This window comes from Osmerus eperlanus, chromosome 25 (genome assembly GCF_963692335.1).
Source record: "Osmerus eperlanus chromosome 25, fOsmEpe2.1, whole genome shotgun sequence".
Taxonomy (NCBI): Eukaryota; Metazoa; Chordata; class Actinopteri; order Osmeriformes; family Osmeridae; genus Osmerus; species Osmerus eperlanus.
Window position 1 is genome coordinate 3789285 of NC_085042.1, and position 20117 is coordinate 3809401.

At 45.1% G+C, this 20117-nt stretch overlaps 1 protein-coding gene across 1 annotated transcript in view; it reads right to left on the reverse strand.

The window, feature by feature from the left end:
- Positions 1-8730: 8730 nt before the first annotated feature.
- Positions 8731-20117, reverse strand: part of LOC134012322 (uncharacterized) — a 35032-nt gene continuing 23645 nt past the window's right edge. The window contains exons 19-24 of the mRNA XM_062452115.1: positions 19905-20075; positions 18932-19102; positions 17957-18127; positions 15847-16020; positions 12163-12209; positions 8731-10199 (exon numbers count right to left, since the gene is read on the reverse strand). Of these exons, the coding sequence (XP_062308099.1) occupies positions 9664-10199; positions 12163-12209; positions 15847-16020; positions 17957-18127; positions 18932-19102; positions 19905-20075 (1270 nt within the window). The 3' untranslated portion in view covers positions 8731-9663. The remainder of the gene's footprint in view (positions 10200-12162; positions 12210-15846; positions 16021-17956; positions 18128-18931; positions 19103-19904; positions 20076-20117) is intronic.

Genomic DNA, 20117 nt, shown 5'->3' on the forward strand with positions numbered 1-20117 from the left:
CTCATACCAATGTAGCTATCAACTTGAAATCGGATTTGTTTGTGAACAATTTTTTATTGACATACTTCACTCATTAGCCATGCATATGCAGACATTATTTTCATACATTCATGTATACATGAGAGTCCTTCACACAATACCTACATAGATCCCAAAAAAAGACAGATGGTTCCTTTATTCATTCCCTAGCGGAATTTGCAGCATTACATTTGTTCTGAAACTAGTATTAGTTGGTACTCATGTGATTCTAGATAAGTCAAGGTTGCAGAAGAGTCTTGTGAAAAGTGCAAAGGTCATGTTGGACTGACTCCTAATGTGTTGACCTTTTGGACTGCAACACATACATGTAGCCAAACATTCTGGAGCTAACAACATCTTGTTAGGCCTAGTCAGGGGTTAAGGATTAAATAGGTCTAACAGTTGTGCTCTCAGTGTCACTAAATATCATGTTGTGTGAGTATTAAATATTATAACTCTTTGTAATATAAATCAGTTGTATTAAAATGTGCAAATAAATAGTCTAATACATAGTGAGCAATAAAGGAACTGTGTGCTGGTTTTACTGATCTCATCGATGCTGCTTCATTTCCAGTAAAGGCTGTTAACAGCCTGTGCTGGGTGCAATGCCCTGGTCATGTGATCCAGCTCATCTAGCTGGTGGTGCCGACAGCCCTGCTATGTCTCCTGTGGGATATCCTAGTTGCATTCATTACACATGGCAATATTGTGCAGAAAACTACATTTGTTTTGCATTTCCTTGATTCCTTGATTTTGGATGACTGTACCTTAGTGCGAAGGGCCCAATCAGAAAGGCATTTTCATGCAGCCAAATATTGTTTCTGTTACAACTCGGAACCTTAACAACATTGATTGAAGACATATCGTCTCAGAGGGGGACTATGTACAGTGTGGCGTTATGAGCTCGCTCTTCAATGGATAATCACTGTCTCCTATCAGCGACCCGTACAGAGCTATGGTCTGGAAGACAGGAACAATTGTTCATCTAAAAGAAGAATATGCAGGGCCAGGCTAATCTCACGCCATTTAATTCTATATTAATATTATAACCTGTATACAGACATGGTAGCAGTGTCTGGTCATGTGACCTGTATACAGAAATGGTAGCAGTGTGTGGTCATGTGACCTGTATACAGACATGGTAGCAGTGTCTGGTCATGTGACCTGTATACAGACATGGTAGCAGTGTCTGGTCATGTGACCTGTATACAGACATGGTAGCAGTATGTGGTCATGTGACCTGTATACAGACATAGTAGCAGTATGTGGTCATGTGACCTGTATACAGACATGGTAGCAGTGTGTGGTCATGTGACCTGTATACAGACATGGGAGCAGTGTCTGGTCATGTGACCTGTATACAGACATGGTAGCAGTGTGTGGTCATGTGACCTATATACAGACATGGGAGCAGTGTCTGGTCATGTGACCTGTATACAGACATGGTAGCAGTGTCTGGTCATGTGACCTGTATACAGACATGGGAGCAGTGTCTGGTCATGTGACCTGTATACAGACATGGTAGCAGTGTCTGGTCATGTGACCTGTATACAGACATGGTAGCAGTGTCTGGTCATGTGACCTGTATACAGACATGGTAGCAGTGTCTGGTCATGGGGACTGACTGCATGACTGTTTCATATTAAAGCAGAGGAGAATCATAACAACACTGATGCCACAAGTCCACACACACACAAAACAACACACTGGCTCACTGGCTCACAGCCTTCAACCAAGTTCATCAATCCCATGAACTAGTGTGCTCCATCCCTCTTGGCTAGGGAGTGATGAACGGCCTGATGTGCAGAGGGGAGCCTCAAGTACCTGGGCTCTGTCTCTGGGAACCCCTGTGTTTGTCTACCATGACGAGTGTCTCCTCAACACAGAGAGAGGCTCTGGTGGCTCAGCAGAGCGGGGCTGTGACTGGAGCTCTTCTTCTCTGCTCAGGTTCCTCCACAGCTGCATGTCTCTGTCTGGCTCTCTTGCTGCTCTCAGCCTCTGAGGAATGTCGCCCCCCAGTGGTGTGGAGAGGACATTCTGGATCTTTAGTCTGAGGTCCCTCACTTCCAGTGTCAGTGAGAGTAACGCCCTGGATCTGGCTCTAACGCATGTACACTGTTTTAGACTTCTGCACATCATATTGATGTTAAATACATGGTTACACACATAAAGGTGGAGGTCACATCAGATAACAATCCTTCTGTTGTCGTCCTGTGAAAATGCCTTTGTCCTCCAGACACAGAGAGCTGAAAGGATGGAAATGAGTGAATGGACAGAACCAGGAAGAGGAGAGGAAGAGAGGCTCCAATACCCCTCAATAATCCGATAACAACCAAACATGGCAAATTCAGTTGAAAGATTAAAGCAGGAGAACTTTAACATAACCTTAGGATTGATTATGTAATATATATACATATATATATATATACACACATACACATGTCAGTCACACACACAGTATATTTTGTGTGTGTGCTTTGTGTGTGTGCCTTGTGTGTCTAGGTCACTCACTGTCTCTCAGGTTGTGGCATACTGATACATACTGGGCAGCAAGGTGTGCCCTGTCTCCTTCTCCTAGGAGGATTTTTACCTTTGAGAGGTCACTAAGACCTTGGAAATCTGACATTACAGAGTGGAGTTTGTTCCAGTAATCATTTCTTATATCACTGAAAGTTTCTCTTTATCACTCACAGTGAGTTAGACCCCCCCCAGTCTAGTTGTTCCTTTATGTTTCTCTTCTCTTGTGTACTGTTTGTTCTTCACTCCTCAGATCATCATTCCTCCCACCTCTCCTGTCCCTTCCAGAAAAGTCCTCCCCACCCAGCAGCCCCCACCGGCACCTAGACAGCTGCCCCGCCCCCTCGCACGTCTGTCCATCTCTCCCTGGGGGGGGGGGGGGGGGGGGGGAAAGAGATAAAGAGGTCAGGAGGTGGTGGGTAGAGAGGAGGCGGTGGGTAGAGAGGAGGCGGTGGGTAGAGAGGAGGCGGTGGGTAGAGAGGAGGCGGTGGGTAGAGGAGGCGGTGGGTAGAGAGGAGGCGGTGGGTAGAGAGGAGGCGGTGGGTAGAGGAGGCGGTGGGTAGAGAGGAGGCGGTGGGTAGAGAGGAGGCGGTGGGTAGAGGAGGCGGTGGGTAGAGAGGAGGCGGTGGGTAGAGAGGAGGTGGTGGGTAGAGAGGAGGCGGTGGGTAGAGGAGGCGGTGGGTAGAGAGGAGGTGGTGGTAGAGAGGAGGTGGTGGGTAGTGTCGTGGAAGTTTTTGAGAGAATCAATCGTTTAAGCTGAAGTCGGGTGAAGTACAGAGTTAATGTTTATTTGACGTAGATTTGACATAATAACGTTATCAACATAACATCATCGACACACAAACATAAGACAATAACACAAAGACAATTCTATACAGCTCCATCTAGCATTCTAAAATGGAACCGGGAGAATCCAGCCCACCAGCACTACCCAGCTGATGGCCCTGAACCACCCAGAACATTCTTCAACAGACCATTTTATAGATACGACAGTTCTCAAAAGCCATTGGTCCATCCTACAGACATGCAGCTATACCAAATCTCTTCTGTCATTGGTTAAATCCTTAGAACAATACAGTTGAATCCACATTGTCTTCAGACCAACTGTCTCTTCCCCCCAGGTGACAAGAACTCTCTCAGGTCACCCAGACTTCCCGTCTCTTAGACTTCACGTCTCCTAGCTAGGTGTCATAAAACTACAGGTGGCATCTCTACCAAATGGAGTTTAATCAACATACATTGTATCAAGCTTCTTAACCAACTGTAAACTTATCCTAAAACACATTCATTGTACATAGGCCCAAAATTTCTTTCACAGTAGAGAGGAGGTGGTGGGTAGAGAGGAGGTGGTGGGTAGAGGAGGTGGTGGGTAGTAAAGAATATATTGTGCTTATTAAAGTTATGCACTGTGCTTATTAAAGTTATGAACTTAGAAGTGTGCTCAGGCTTAAACATTGGGTCTCACACTGGGTGTGGGAAGCAGGCTGTTCTTTGTGTCTCTATCTCTTCATTTTCAGAAACAACCTTGAAACCGGGTGGAGACGGCACCCGAGCAGGTGGGACGCGTAGGCAAGAACAACTCCCTGATGCACGAGAGAACAAGCTCAACCCTTTTTTAATACTTGTGTTTCAATTGCACTGTATAAATATATGCTGGGGAGGGAAAGATAGCCAGTTGGACTTCGTGAACCAGCCCAAACTCTGTTGCGGGTAGGGAAACGTAGACAACCCCAGAGCTCTGTACTTGTTGATTTCCAACTGCTGCATTAAAGCTGATATTATCGGACCTCTGCGACTCCAGACCACTCTTTCTAGAACACAGATTTGTGTCATTGGATACCATCATTACATATTGGAATAGACACATAGAATAAGAATCCTTCAAATGGTGACCCCGACGCTGAAAAGAGGGAGTCCAGAGGGTTCCGGCCCGACCGACGGATCGGGGGAGAGACCCATACACCGGTACGAGGAGGCAGACGTAATCGTCAGAGGCGCCTCAACATAAAAAAAGGTAAGCAGACACCTGTTAATTCAAAGTACTGCTATTCGGAACTGAGAACCAAATTTAGACGATTACTATGTTTCATCGTACCTAGTCAAACCAACAGTGGTGGGAAATCAACCGTTTTGGTGTTTTGTCCTTGTCTAAGGGGAGGTTCGAGTCCTTTCCAGGGGTTAGAGTCCCTAAACTCGTTGTCCTTGTCTAAGGGGAGGTTCGAGTCCTTTCCAGGGGTTAGAGTCGCTAAACTCGTTGTCCTTGTCTAAGGGGAGGTTAGGGTCCTTTCCAGGGGTTAGAGTCCCTAAACTCGTTGTCCTTGTCTAAGGGGAGGTTCGAGTCCTTTCCAGGGGTTAGAGTCCCTAAACTCGTTGTCCTTGTCCAAGGGGAGGTTCGAGTCCTTTCCAGGGGTTAGAGTCCCTAAACTCGTTGTCTTTGTCTTTTTCACTGTCTATTTGTGTGGAGTCAGATTGAGTTTAATAAAAATAGAGAGGAGTGTGGTGTGTCTTTTCTTTGTCCTCTCCGGTACAAGAGGGTTACAGAATTGAATTGATGTGAAAAAGTAATATTTGTGTGGAGTCGGGTTGAGTTGAACGGTATTTTAAACATATCTGTGAAAAAGTAATATTTGTGTGGAGTCGGGTTGAGCTGAACGGTATTTTAAACAGATCTGTCGTTCTTTAGAAAAAAAAAAAAAAAATTAAAAGATCCACTAGGTGTCCTCCAAGGAGCATAATTGCCTTCGGTGCAAAGTCTAACAAGTTTTTAAATTGTGAAATCACTCACTTTTATCAATCTCGTGCTTTTTTCTTTGACCAAGAAGTTACAGAAATCCCGAGGAGAGTTGGAGAAAGGTGGGGGCTAAAAGAGTCCTGTTACTTGAGATCTTACAAAGGTGATCCCAGAGGGTATAGTTCTGCATAATTATGTGAGTATTAATGCTGATAGATGTGTTCGTTTAGATGAATCCCAAGTTTGGTGGTTAACAAATGCGTGATCAACAGTTGTTATAATTCCTAGCCAAACAGGGAGGGTTTTTTTTTTTTAAGCCTTTCCGACCAGAACTTGGATTTATAGGCGGAAAATCTGTGATGTGTGAGGGTATTCAGTAAAAATGCAGAAATTGAACCCCTGGTTTATAAATTGGTTCTAATACAATTGGAAGAGTTATACTAGAGCAAACCAGCTGTGTTGGTCAAAGAATGGTTTGTGGAAATGTATGTGAAAAATTATGAGGAAGCAATTGGAAAGGTATATGGGATAACATTTTAAGTCAAAATAGTAAAATCTAGGGTTTTTAAGAGTTTTGATAAAGGTATTAGATGTAATTTGGTTAAAAATGAGAAAGAGAAAATAACTAAATGTACTTTTATTTGGAGTTTAATTGTAATTTGGTTTTAAGTTTTATTTGAGAGTTTTATCAAAGCCTGGCATACTGTTTGGGATAAACAGTTAGGCTGTGATAATGTTGTATTGATAAATGGTATTAGTGCATGAAGAGGATTATTATAACATTCAGTTCTGAAATAATTTGGGAAGACTCATCAAGTCTGATAAATTGTGGTTATGATGGTTTGAGCTAATTGGCTCGTTTTGAACTGCAGCAAAACGAGTTATGAAGTTCTACCTATCTGACCTTTATAGAAAATATATTTGGGAAAAATGTTTGGTTAATAGCTACATTAAGAACATTATTTGGTCTATATTTCATTTAAGAAGCATACGGATTCTGGTTTGGCATAATGAAAATTGCTTTTATCATATCTTTGATAAAAAGAGGTGTGATTTGGTAAAATAGAGAATCTAAAACAATATTGGTCTTAAACTTAACTGTTTTAAAAGACAGAAAAGGTTTTTTGGAGTGAAAGAAATTAGACTAACAGTTGATTTTCTAAAGAAGGGAACAAAGAAACAGATTGTCATTTCTAGGCATGACTAATAGGAGTTGAATATGGGGGCTCGTTATTAGATGCTGTTACATGTGTTTGCTCAACAATAAGAAAACTGAAGGGAAAATACTGCCTGGTAATTATAGATACAGTATGTTTACTATGTGAACTGAAGTCTTTCCCAGTCCTATACCAGGTGCATAACACCATTTGAATTGATTTATTGGAGATCATATGTAATACCACAACTTAAACCTTTCACATAGCATGATGAAGAGGCGAATCAAATGGTTAACCAATTTTATAAAAAAATGCTAACTAGAAAAGAGATGTCTTCTGCTACATTCTGTTCCAGGTGAAGCAGTAAACCAAAGAGTGGAGGAGTCAAACGAGGAGATTGGGTATTGATTAAAGTTATCAATGAAAGGAGGGATCTTATGAGAACTTTAAAATATCCTGTCTAATTTCTGGTTTTTCTATTTGTTTCGAATTTAGTTTATTTTATTGCAATTCTAAAAGCTTGGCTAAAGTTGTATGTATGTGGTGAAGGGGGCCTGTGAGCATGTCCAGGTCTGCCGTGGATACATGGATGTCGAATGTCCACTCTGGAGTGACGGTGGGTTTTCCCCTATAACATCATTAGGGTTTTCCCACTGTGTCCAGTGTGTCCACACCACTTGGCTATAACGCTGCATAGTCTCATCATTATTGTATGTCAACATTGTGTAATCGGTAATGGGATATTTTTTGAATTTGGGTTTGTTGTCACACCCTATAAGGGTGTGAAAGGAGGGATTTATTTGAACTTATATCCCGAAATATCCACTTTAAATCCTGAAATGGGTTCTTGATTTCAATATCTGTGTTTAATCATTGGTGTTCGACTGTTCGCATCTCATTTGACTCAGTTACTGCTTGATCATGGGAGATAAGGTGATGCTGGGACTGTAACTCTTTTCTGCTTCAGGACGAGTCAGACCGGCGGGTCTGACTACCTAACCCCTGTTCTAAGGCCCCATTCCCCTGGAGACCCTGTCCCCCCCCCCTTCTCACTGGATGATCTACCCCTTCCCCTTGGAGACCCTGCCCCACCTGACCCACCTGCCCCAATACGTCATCAGGTGTTCGGGGAAGCCTGTTGTACATTTATGGACAGGACCATTCAAGGTCATCGAGAGAACCTTGCACGCCCTAAGGGTGCTGGGGAAATGAAGTACGTGGTACCACTGCAGCATGTGTTGTGCTGCTCCAGAATCCAGTCGTACGTTGCAGGAGTTGGTGGAGAAGGGCCAGTGAACCGTTTGCTATTGCTACGAATGTGAGAGTCCAGAAAAGAGGGTTACGACTAGGCCAAGAGTGATACTGCTTGACCACACTAGAATTGTACTGGACTAAGAAGGTTTCCGCTATTTTACTTAAGAGTGTGCTATATCAACATGATTGTTGCTGTATCCCATGTATCAGGTCCCTGTGTAACAGGATCATTGTCTCGGCTGAGGAGAACCCGACGAAGGGGTTCCAAATGCCATTGCTGGGGCTGGCTGACCAGGACGAGGAGGCGGTGGTTGGTCCGGGCTATGTTGATTGATCTCTGGTGTTTTCAGAGATCAAAAGAGGGATTAAAGAATATATTGTGCTTATTAAAGTTATGCATTGTGCTTATTAAAGTTATGAACTGTCGAACGATCGTGTGGGGACTCGAGGTCGCTGACCGGGGTGCTGGTCCCCCGGCAACAAATGTACTGTTACGCCTCGCTACGCCACCCAACTCTCGCACGGGGTCTCACGAATTTGTATAGGCTACGTGTGCGGAGAACACACGCTTGGCTACGAGTTAGTCCGAGGCTCCCTCCCTCCCTGGAAAGGAATCTCCGCACCCAACCAAACCACGGTGTCACAGACGCTCACCGGGGCCTCCTGACGCAAACCTGGAGGGATCTTTTATAGCAGCAAACGTTTATAGGCCCTTTTTTGGGCAAAACATCATAATTTATCGATCACTTATTCCTATGGCTACGTTTCGCTCCCGGTTACCGCGCCCTTCCCACCCGATAACAAAAACGTTCAAGGGCCCTCCTCCGCCCTTATTCCCCCCGTTAGTTTATCTGTGAGACGCAACACCGCACCTATCGAGAGAGTATATGTGTCTGAGCAGATGAACACTTCAAGACCCTGTTTCGCGTAAACACCAGCTGGGCAGTTTTCGTGCCTAAATGACTGGTCGCGATTCCCGGGGAACTCACCTGAGCATCGGTGTTGGGCGCTGAGTGGATCCCTTGGTCTCGAGCGGGGGGCGCACAAATGGGCGGTAGAGCAACGACTGTCTTTTCAAATTTTTATTGGCAGATTATTGGAACAGATACAAAAGTGTAAAAAAGTAAAATAAAAAGGTAAGCTAAAGCCTCCTTGATTAAGGATTATTCTTTTTTTTTTTTTTTTTTATTGTTTCTCCAAAGTCCATCAAAACGAATGCTCCTTCAGGGGCGTTCGACAGAACTTAGAAGTGTGCTCAGGCTTAAACATTTGGTCTAACACTGGGTGTGGGAAGCAGGCTGTTCTTTGTGTCTCTATCTCTTCATTTTCAGAAACAACCTTGAAACCGGGTGGAGACGGCACCCGAGCAGGTGGGACGCGTAGGCAAGAACAACTCCCTGATGCACGAGAGAACAAGCTCAACCCTTTTTTAATACTTGTGTTTCAATTGCACTGTATAAATATATGCTGGGGAGGGAAAGATAGCCAGTTGGACTTCGTGAACCAGCCCAAACTCTGTTGCGGGTAGGGAAACGTAGACAACCCCAGAGCTCTGTACTTGTTGATTTCCAACTGCTGCATTAAAGCTGATATTATCGGACCTCTGCGACTCCAGACCACTCTTTCTAGAACACAGATTTGTGTCATTGGATACCATCATTACATATTGGAATAGACACATAGATAAAGAATCCTTCAGTAGAGAGGAGGTGGTGGTAGAGAGGAGGCGGTGGGTAGAGAGGAGGCGGTGGGTAGAGAGGAGGCGGTGGTAGAGAGGAGGTGGTGGTAGAGAGGAGGCGGTGGTAGAGAGGAGGTGGTGGTAGAGAGGAGGCGGTGGTAGAGAGGAGGCGGTGGTAGAGAGGAGGCGGTGGTAGAGAGGAGGCGGTGGTAGAGAGGAGGCGGTGGGTAGAGAGGAAGCGGTGGGTAGAGAGGAGTTCAATCTTCAATCACATCTATGTGAGCACAGTGTGTGAGAGTGTGTGTGGGCTATTCTACCTGACACAGGGACACTGAGGAGTCAGAATCAATCCAGAACCCAGGATAGAGGGGCTCAGTGAATGTGCTGTAGAATGTGTGCAGGTGGGTCAGTGTGTCAGAGGAGACTCTGTAGAAGGACAGAGTGCCGGCCGGCCAGTCCAGATACACTCCTACTCTGTGGGAGCTGGAGGGGGGGGTTGGTATGGCAGTGCGCTTCTTGTGCCAGGCATAGTAACGGTCATCATAACACTCCAGACTCCAGGACTTGTTATTGTATCCAAGCCCATCGTCTTCACCCACTCCTCTCCTGAAAATTCCTTTATATGTCACTGCTATAGAAACCTCTCCTCCTTCACTCCACTCTACCTCCCAGTAACAGCGCCCAGACAGACCCTCTCTACACAGCACCTGTGGATAGTTCTCAAATCTCTCTGGGTGATCAGGATACAGCTGCTCCTCTTCCCTCCATGTCACCTTTCTGTTCTCCTCAGACAGAGAGAGGTCTCTGTGTGCTGTGTTTGGGTCCAGTGTGAGCTCACAGGCATCTGATGGGGGAGACCAAGACACAATATATTACTGATCATCATCATTCACATTAGAATGTCTCCCTCTTCCTGCCCTCCCCCTTTCATTCTCCCCCCCCCCCCCCACCTCCCTTATCTACTCCTGTACTACGGTACTTAGGAATGATTTGCTGGACCTGATGTGAGTTTCCTCCAGGAACACAATGACTCTTTGAGTATTTGCTTTTCACAATGTATGCTTCATGTTTTGGCTCCCCACAATGTTTTTGGGGCGTCTCGTTGTTTATGATCAGTGATCTGTGCTCTTTAGTAAAGCTCTCTCTTGGAAGTCGCTTTGGATAAAAGCGTCTGTTAAATGAAGACATGTAAATGTACTCTCTCCCCCCCACCTCCTCTCCCCCCCACCTCCTCCCCCCCACCCCCATTATCTACTCTCCCCCCCCCCACCTCCTCTCCCCCCACCCCCCTTATTAACTCTCTCCCCCCCACATCCTCTCCCCCCACCCCCCTGACCTCCTCTCCCCCTACCCCCCTTATCGACTCTCTCCCCAACCCCCTGACTTCCTCTCCCCCCACCTCCTCTCCCCCCAACCCCCTGACTTCCTCTCCCCCCCACCTCCTCTCCGCCCACCCCGACCTCCCCCCCCACCTCCTCTCCCCCCACCCCCACACCCCCTCTCCCCCCACCCCCCCCACCCCTGACCTCCTCTCTCCCCCCACCTCCTCTCCCCCCAGCCCCCTTATCAACTCTCCCCCCCACCTCCTCTCCCCCAACCCCTGACCTCCTCTCCCCCTACCCCCCTTATCAACTCTCTCCCCCCCACCTCCTCCCCCCCCACCCCCCTTATCGACTCTCTCCTCCACCTCCTCTCCCCCCAACCCCCTTATTGACTCTCTCCCCCTGACCTCTCCCCACACCCCCCTTATCTACTCTCTCCCCCCACCCCTGACCTCCTCTCCCCCCCACATCCTCTCCCCCCACCCCCCTTATCAACTCTCCCCCCCACCTCCTCTCCGCCCACCCCCTGACCTCCTCCCCCCCACCTCCTCTCCCCCCACCCCCACCTCCTCTCTCCCCCCACCTCCTCTCCCCCCAGCCCCCTTATCTACTCTCTCCCCCCCACCTCTCCCCAAACTCTGTTTTCAATACTGCTAATAATGATGTCTGTTGTGTTCAGACTTTGTTAAATAAAAAAAGATTGTTTATAGCTTACTACTTGTATTTTTGGATGAAAGCATAACCATATGAAGTAATATAGAAAACTTATTATACTGAAATATACAGTATCTTAATGCATTCTGTCAAGTCAAATATCCTATATGGCTTTAATATAATTTTTTTTCTGGACACATTGTGATGCATCGAGTAATCGAATCGCTGACATGATAATCGTAATCGAATTGGGAGATCAGTGAAGATTCACACCTCTACCCCCCACCCCCCTGACCTCCTCTCCCCCCACCCCCCTGACCTCCTCTCCCCCCACCCCCCTGACCTCCTCTCCCCCCACCCCCCTGATCTAGTCTCTGCCCCCCAACTCCTCTAATGTCAGAATGTCAAAATACAAAAACAGGTCCAGTTCAGGTTGGGACGGTTCATTTTGCACTTCCGGACAGTACTGGACAGTGAGAAACAAAGTTCTTTGCGAGCCCTGGTGGTGGAGTTGGAGGAGAGGGAGGAGGGGAGGGGTGAGAGGAGAGAGAGGAAAGGGGAGAAGGAGATGAAGGGAGGTGAGGGGAGAATAGAGGGGTGTAAGGGAGAGAGGAGAGGGTAGGGTCGTGGAGAGAGAAGGAAGCGAGGAGTGAGAGGGAGAGGAAACACAGCAGCTAGAGGAAGGGAGGGAGGGGAACAGGGGAGGGGGAGGAGAGGGGAGGGTGAAGGGAGGGCACATACGTGTGTCCATTTCTCACAGTGTCAAAGTCACTAATGGTATTGTCCCTGTATGACCTTGTGTACTAGAACCAAGTAGCAGTTAATACTCACATTTCCTAAGACCAGGTTTGACCATGCACTCTCCACCATGATCCACACTGTAGGGAGAAGCAGAGGAATGATGAGGAAATGACACCTCACCTGTTGCTAAGTGACTAAAGTAAACATGTTGTTTCTATGTTTATCATCAGAGATGTATTCCAGAAAGCAGGTTTGACAAACTCTGAACCTAACCCTGAACTCTGACTTGATGAACCCTGAGATGGGAAGCACAGAGTTATTGGTTCCAGAAAAGCTGATCTGAGTTAGTTCAGCTGAACAAGTGGTGGAACAATCCTATGGGCACAAAACACACTTGGCAGCAGCTGAAAATGAAATATAAAATCAATTCAAACAGCTGTTTTAACCCATAGATGTTGTCTCACCTAATATCCTGCTCAGTATATGAACATTGGACTTGTAGTGGAATAACAGAAAGAAGGCAGAGGAGGGCACCACCTCTGACAGAGGCAGAAGAGCTGGCTCTGAGCCAGAACGCTGGGCGACCAGTGGCTGAAGGCATACCTGGAGGGAGCTCATCCAAGCCTATCACCCCCGAGGACACAAGTGTCCACATAACATGTTAGTGTGTTTGTGGAGATTTCATTTGGGGGGTTCATTTCTCCCAAAGGTCATTGATGGTGTTACCTGCCTTGTTGAGCCTTCTGCCACAACAGAAACCCTTGTAGTTTAAGTTCTCAATATTGCAACGATGTGTACAGTATAGTAGAACAGAATGCTCTTCATCAGAGAATGATACAGATATGTTGTCTGCTGCCACAGAGAGGGATTCAGAAAGACCTACAGGAGGTATTCATCTTACTGTATGGTAGCTACTGAGCTACACTGTTCTCTCCCCATGTACATTGTTTTGAGGTTCTTGTGAATTATGGGTTCATTGTACATTGACGTGATGAGAAAAAGGAATGAATGGTAAAACAACTGGCACATTCTTCTCCTTTATAACAGAGCATGACTGGGCATTACAAGGAGGAGCAGGGTTTCCCGCAGAAAATGTGTTAGTTAAGGTGGTAGGGCAGGGGTGGGGAACGTCCGGCCCGCGGGCCGTATGCCCGTTGGCAGCAGCACTATTTTAATATGTGGAAGAGGACCGTGGAGGCGCGCAGCGTTGCGTACCAAAAAATTTCACTCGCAAGCTCTGCGCGCTCGCAAGTGTGGAATTCCTTTCTAGCAAATCAAACCCAGAATACGTTGTTGGTTTGGGCTAAGCCCCGAATGTTTACAACGTATGGCTCCGCGCCTGATTAACACTCAGATCGATAAGCAGTCTCAAAAATGGTAGCAATATAAAAAATAATACGATCCCTTTCCGTAATCATGATACTCCCCAAGAAATGTTCGATGCACTCCTAGTCAAAGCAGGCTGCATCCGTGCCAGCTACCATCACAAACCTCACCAAAGAGAAGCAGTTCCAGCAGGGATGGAAATTAGCACCCGCCACCAGCCAAATGCGGGTGATTTTGTGTTGTGGCAGGTAAACTCGTTTCACCTACCGGCCACCGTGGCGGGTAAATAAAATGATTACACGGCTGTTCTTAATGCTGTAGAATGCCCCATTCACTTGAATGGGGCTTCCCAACGTTCTGCAGTCAATTCTTTTTCGATAACAGACCGTTGCTATGTATAAATGACCGCTGTCAAGAGAAGTGGCCTTTTTGCCTCGGATTCACGTCTTTCGTAGCACTCCGCAAGTAGTCCGGTAACTTTTCAACTCCAGCGTACTCCGTTGCTTAGCGACGTCAGCTGATTTGAAGCCTAAAGAATGTTCAACGTCTATGAAGTTCAACGTCTTTGGCGAACTATTTCTCTGCTGATCAACACTACGAATGGTAACATATCAATTGTAATAAGACACACTGTGTTAAGTTTTTTTTTTGGCAAGTAGCCGTGTAATAAGCAGGATAATGTAGAGAACGCCGTTGTCATTATCGGGAAAATAAGCCCCTTCAGAGCGAAGCTACAACCCTCCGCTTCGCGTCGGGGTGCTGTTCGCCCTGTCGTGGAAGAAGAACGCTCAGGAAAGCACCTCTGAAACTTCAGAATCTGATTCTGATGAGCAGGAGTAAACTGTACTGGGATTGGGGAGGATGGGTGGAGGAATGTTAGTTTGTTGTTTAATCTGCCCTACTCATTTAATGAAATGTATATCAGTTCGTGGTTTGTGCATGTATAAAAGAGAAAGTGTCAGTGTTTCATTGAGACTGAGATTAAATAAACTGCTTAAGTATTGTAGATCTTGTAGTATTAATTTTCACATGCAGTTACACATTGTCGGTTAAAAACAAGAAAGTGGCTGGTAAAAACATTGAGTGGCTGGTAGATTTTGAAATCCACCAGCCACAGTGGTCGGTGGACAACATTTTTTATTTCCTTCCCTGAGTTCCAGCCATCACATTAGGGGTGAGTTAATTAAATGTTTGACCAAATATAGCAGGCACATTTTTAAGTTGATAATCCTGTACGGCCCCCGAATGATTTTATAAATATCCAAATGGCCCTTGGCAGAAAAAAGGTTCCCCACCCCTGTGGTAGGGTTTGCCCTAGGGGGGGGGGGGGGGTGTAGAGTCTAGCCTAATGTGTTCTTGGGGGGGGTCGTTTGTACGATAGACTAATGCATTCTGCAGAGAAGGGACGGTTTGGAATGAAAGGGAGCAAACAGGACAGAGTAACACGGCATTAATATAGATTTTTTGGACGACGTAGTTAAGGCGGCAGGCGTGTGTTGCTTAGGCGGCCGCCTTAACTGGAAAGTGCTGCGGGAAACCCTGAGGAGGGTCCATCAACCTCCACAGCACAGATTAACAGGGACATGTTCAGTAAATACCAGGTTAGCTCTGCATGGAAAACTGGAGAATTTCATGTCATCCTTATGTGTTATACGCAGTGGCGGTCCTAGCACATTTGGCGCCCCGGGCAAGTTTTTCCCTTACACGCCCCCCCCCGGTTATACGGCTTCAACAACAATTGGGTTGATGACAGGGTCTGATAGGATCTATCAGGATGAGACTTTGGTCATATCGCACAGCCCTACTGCAAACTAAAATACAACAGCACATTATCAGTAATACATTTAAAATGGGGAAAATGTGAAAGATTGCTTTGCAGGTCAATTTAAGGTGTAGGCCCCTACATGTTCTGCCTGTGCTCCCAACATGTTCAGTTAGGGGCTACAGTGCTCCAGTTAGTCTGGAGCCCTGGATGAGGAAAGGACACCCCATGTCTGATAGTTGCTTCAGGCTCGGCATGAGGGAGGAGAGAGGGAGAAATTCATGGTTTGTTAAACAAAAGCTGCCAGCAAGCAGGTTAGGTTAGTGACCATCAGTTACCGTGGTAACGTAACCAGAGTTTGTGTTTCCTCTCTTTCTGGAACAGAAAACCCAGAGTTTCCCTCATCTCAGGGTTACTGTAACAAACTCACTGTTTTCACTTAAACCCACTTTCTGGAATAGACCCCAGGAAATACAATTATGATTGTTGCTATATAATCATAATTGCACTAAAGGCTATTGTAGATTATATAGGGCTTCTCTCTTCCTAACCCACTGTCCTAAATAAACGTGCAGTCTGTGATTGTATAATCATGAAATGCAAGGCCTATTAACATACTTAGATGTATATTCAGTGTTAAGCAACATTAAATTAAGAGGTATATAAAAACACAAACATATCCTTACTTGAGTTTCTCCAGTCTGCAGTGTGGATCCTCCAGTCCAGCAGAGAGCAGCTTCAATCCTTTTTCTCCTGGATGATTGTAGCTCAGGTCCAGTTCCCTCAGGTGGAAGGGGTTGGACCTCAGAGCTGAGGCCAGAGAAGCACAGCCTTCCTCTGTGACCAGACAGCATGACAGCCTGTAGAAAGAGGATCAATGTTGTGACAGAATCCATCTGGGCCTCCAGAGTGAGTCAGCACAGAGGGGTTCATTTGGCAGGTGCTGTCATAGCTGCTCCTCCCCCTCATTAGACAGAGTGACCTTTCCCCCCAGTTCAGGAAGGTTAGGTTTGTGTTCAGTTTGGTGCTAGTAGTTCTATGGAACATCAGGACGTCTGCTACATTAAGCCCGCTCAAAAATAGGGATTTGAATGAACACAACAAATTAGTTGGGGCTATAGCCCCTATTCTTAAGCAGTACGAGACATAGAACATGGATCATATCTATCCACCATTGCAGAAAGCAATGTTCACAGCCACGTGACCTTTCCCTTTAATAAGTTCTCTCTAAACCGAGTTCTATGACAGCTCGATGTAGCGTAAATCATTGCCGCCGCTGCTTCAGAATTTTATTAAATATCACGATATCGAGGATGAGCAACTGAACAGTGACAGGACGTTAATCACTCATTAAGTCATGACAACCTAATAAACAACAGCGACCAGCTACTATCCCCCCCCCTCCCTGTACTTACTGTATGTCTGCTAAATGACTAAATGTAAATGTAATTTATTTAACTATGTTAAGTCATTAGATAACCTGGCTGCCTGTTGGCTCTGCACCCCCTGCGAGAAGAGGAACTGCTATATTATTATGCTGTTCATGGATTACAGATAATCATTTAACACCATCATGCCTATGTCTTTATATAGGCTATTTCAACATTTTATATTCTTTCCAAAATTCTAGTTTAACAGTAATGTTTGCATTCTGTGCTCTTTTTGCTTTAATATTAGAACGCATTAGCAGGGCCAACCTCAATAAATTCAATGGCCAATGTCACCTTTTGTCATCTGTGCAAAGGATCAATAAAAGACTGACGTTCTGTGTTCAACTTTCTTTCTTCCCTTTTTTAAAGAGCAGATATGTGTTTGAAATCTCACTTGGTAAGGGGCATTTGGCTGACTCTCCCTGCATCTCAGATGGAATACTACCATCCTATGAAGTAAAGTATGTCAGAATAAATGTGAATAGCCAGTTCCATACATATATACAGTATATACAGTAGTATTATACATCAAGCACACTTTTCTTGCCATTCCTAATTTGAAACCCTTCATGTAGTGGAAGAGGCGTCAACCACAGGAACAACAGCCGCCAGATGCTAAACTCACTGCCCAGGTAAATGTACAATAATATGATGAATAGTATATCTTAACCCTTGTGTTGTCTTCAGGGTCAAACATGACTGCTATTATATTTAACAGCAGAGAAAACCCTCAAATAGTTTTTTTTTTTACTTCAAATGTCTTACTTTTCGTAGTGACCCTAACATTCATAAAAATACATCACAACAACCACAGACACACACGTACACAATAAGAAATTGAGATTATGTGTGCTTTAGGTTTAGGTTACAGTGTCTATAAAGGTGCTGAAAATGACAGTACCTCCATTTCTCTCTTTGCGAAAGCCATGACTGCACATTTCAGTGTTGTAATAAAACAAGTGGTGTTCACAGATTAAAGTCATTGTATTTCCACTGTGAAGAGGGAAACCCCAGATGTTCACAAAGTTTGATGAATGACAGGTTGTGTTTCAATGCGAAATAGGTTTAAGGTTGAAAATGAAATTAAGCTGTATTTTATTGGGCAAGGGCATACAGATTGTTAACACTACCCAAAGAGACTGCAATCATGTTGCACATTCAGAAACAGTTGCATCAACATTTTCATTCTGTCTAAAATAAACAAACATGAAATAAAATATAAGCCAATCATTATGTACAGCATGTTTTAGAGTGTCTCAGATGTAGCAAATCTGCCTGTTTCTTATCAAATTAGTCCTCACTGATGACTAGAATTATAGCGCGATTATAACTTTACTAATGGCTCATGTAGAACATAAATACATACCTCAGTGTCTCCAGTTTGCAGAGTGGGTTCCCCAGTCCAGCCGAGAGCAGCTTCATGCCGGCATCCTTCAGATCATTGTTACTTAGATCTAGTTGTCTCAGGAAGGAGGTTGACTTCAGCACGGAGCCCAGAGATGCACAGCCTTCCTCTGTGATGTGACAGCCTGACAGCCTGTAGAAGGTTATCATTAGGGAGGGATCACAAACACTACTACCCTCTAGAAATAGAAATATAGAATATCAGTCTGATCATTTTCCTCTCAAACACAAAGAAGGTTTGATAAGTCAGATGACTGTCTGTCCTGGTTGGTTAACTTTCCCTTTATCTTAAATGCAATACCATCCTTTGATATGTAGAACATTGTACATCCAGTTACATAGTTGTACAATACTCCAAGAATGTATTACATACTACATCCAGTAACAGGTCTCTCAGTATACAAGGCACCTTTTCTGACCCATAACCTTTAATGCAGAGTTAGGGTGTTAACCACATGTGAAGCAGTACATTAGCAGAATAATACAAAACATACTGCCCAGGTCAACCTACAATAATATCATGGAGTAGTTTGTCTTATACAGATTCCTGTCATACCCTGATCTGTTTCACCTATGTCATGTTTGTCTCCACCCCCTCCAGGTGTCTCCCATCTTCCTTCCTACCCTCATTTATCTCTGTGTTTTATGCTTGGGGCCAGTTTTTGTTTGTAATGCCTATAAAAGCCTTCCTTGTGTTTTTTTCTACCTCCTTTAGTCTTTTCTGCCTCTTAGTTCCCTGCTTGGCCTCCTGCCTGATCTGACTCTGAGCCTGCCAGCCACCCTGTACCTGAATGACTCTACCTTGTAGAATATGACCCTAGCCTGCTCTGAATATTATTTGGCCGGCCTCCTTGTATCTTGAATTAACCACAAACTTGCAGCCAGTGTGTGATATTGTGTAACTAGTTGTTGTCTCTTGTTGAATTTGATTACATACCTCAGTGTCTCCAGTTTGCAGAGTGGGTTCCCCAGTCCAGCAGAGAGCAGCTTCATGCCGGCATCCTTCAGATCATTGTTACTTAGATCTAGTTGTCTCAGGAAGGAGGTTGACTTCAGCACGGAGCCCAGAGAAGCACAGCCTTCCTCTGTGATGTGACAGACTGACAGCCTGTAGAAGGTTATCATTAGGGAGGGATCACAAACACTACTACCCTCTAGAAATAGAAATATAGAATATCAGTCTGATCATTTTCCTCTCAAACACGAAGAAGGTTTGATAAGTCAGGTGACTGTCTGTCCTGGTTGGTTAACTTTCCCTTTATCTTAAATGCAATACCATCCTTTGATATGTAGAACATTGTACATCCAGATACATAGTTGTACAATACTCCAAGAATGTATTACATACTACATCCAGTAGCAGGTCTCTCAGTATAAGAGGCACCTTTTCTGACCCATAACCTTTAATGCAGAGTTAGGGTGTTAACCACATGTGAAGCAGTACATTAGCAGAATAATACAAAACATACTGCCCAGGTCAACCTACAATAATATCATGGAGTAGTTTGTCTCATACAGATTCCTGTCATACCCTGATCTGTTTCACCTATGTCATGTTTGTCTCCACCCCTCCAGGTGTCTCCCATCTTCCTTCCTACCCTCATTTATCTCTGTGTTTTCTGCTTGGGGCCAGTTTTTGTTTGTAATGCCTATAGAAGCCTTCCTTGTGTTTTTTCTACCTCCTTTAGTCTTTTCTGCCTCTTAGTTCCCTGCTTGGCCTCCTGCCTGATCTGACTCTGAGCCTGCCAGCCGCCCTGTACCTGAATGACTCTACCTTGTAGAATATGACCCTAGCCTGCTCTGAATATTATTTGGCCGGCCTCCTTGTATCTTGAATTAACCACAAACTTGCAGCCAGTGTGTGATATTGTGTAACTAGTTGTTGTCTCTTGTTGAATTTGACTACATACCTCAGTGTCTCCAGTTTGCAGAGTGGGTTCCCCAGTCCAGCAGAGAGCAGCTTCATGCCGGCATCCTTCAGATCATTGTTACTTAGATCTAGTTGTCTCAGGAAGGAGGTTGACTTCAGCACGGAGCCCAGAGATGCACAGCCTTCCTCTGTGATGTGACAGCCTGACAGCCTGTAGAAGGTTATCATTAGGGAGGGATCACAAACACCACTA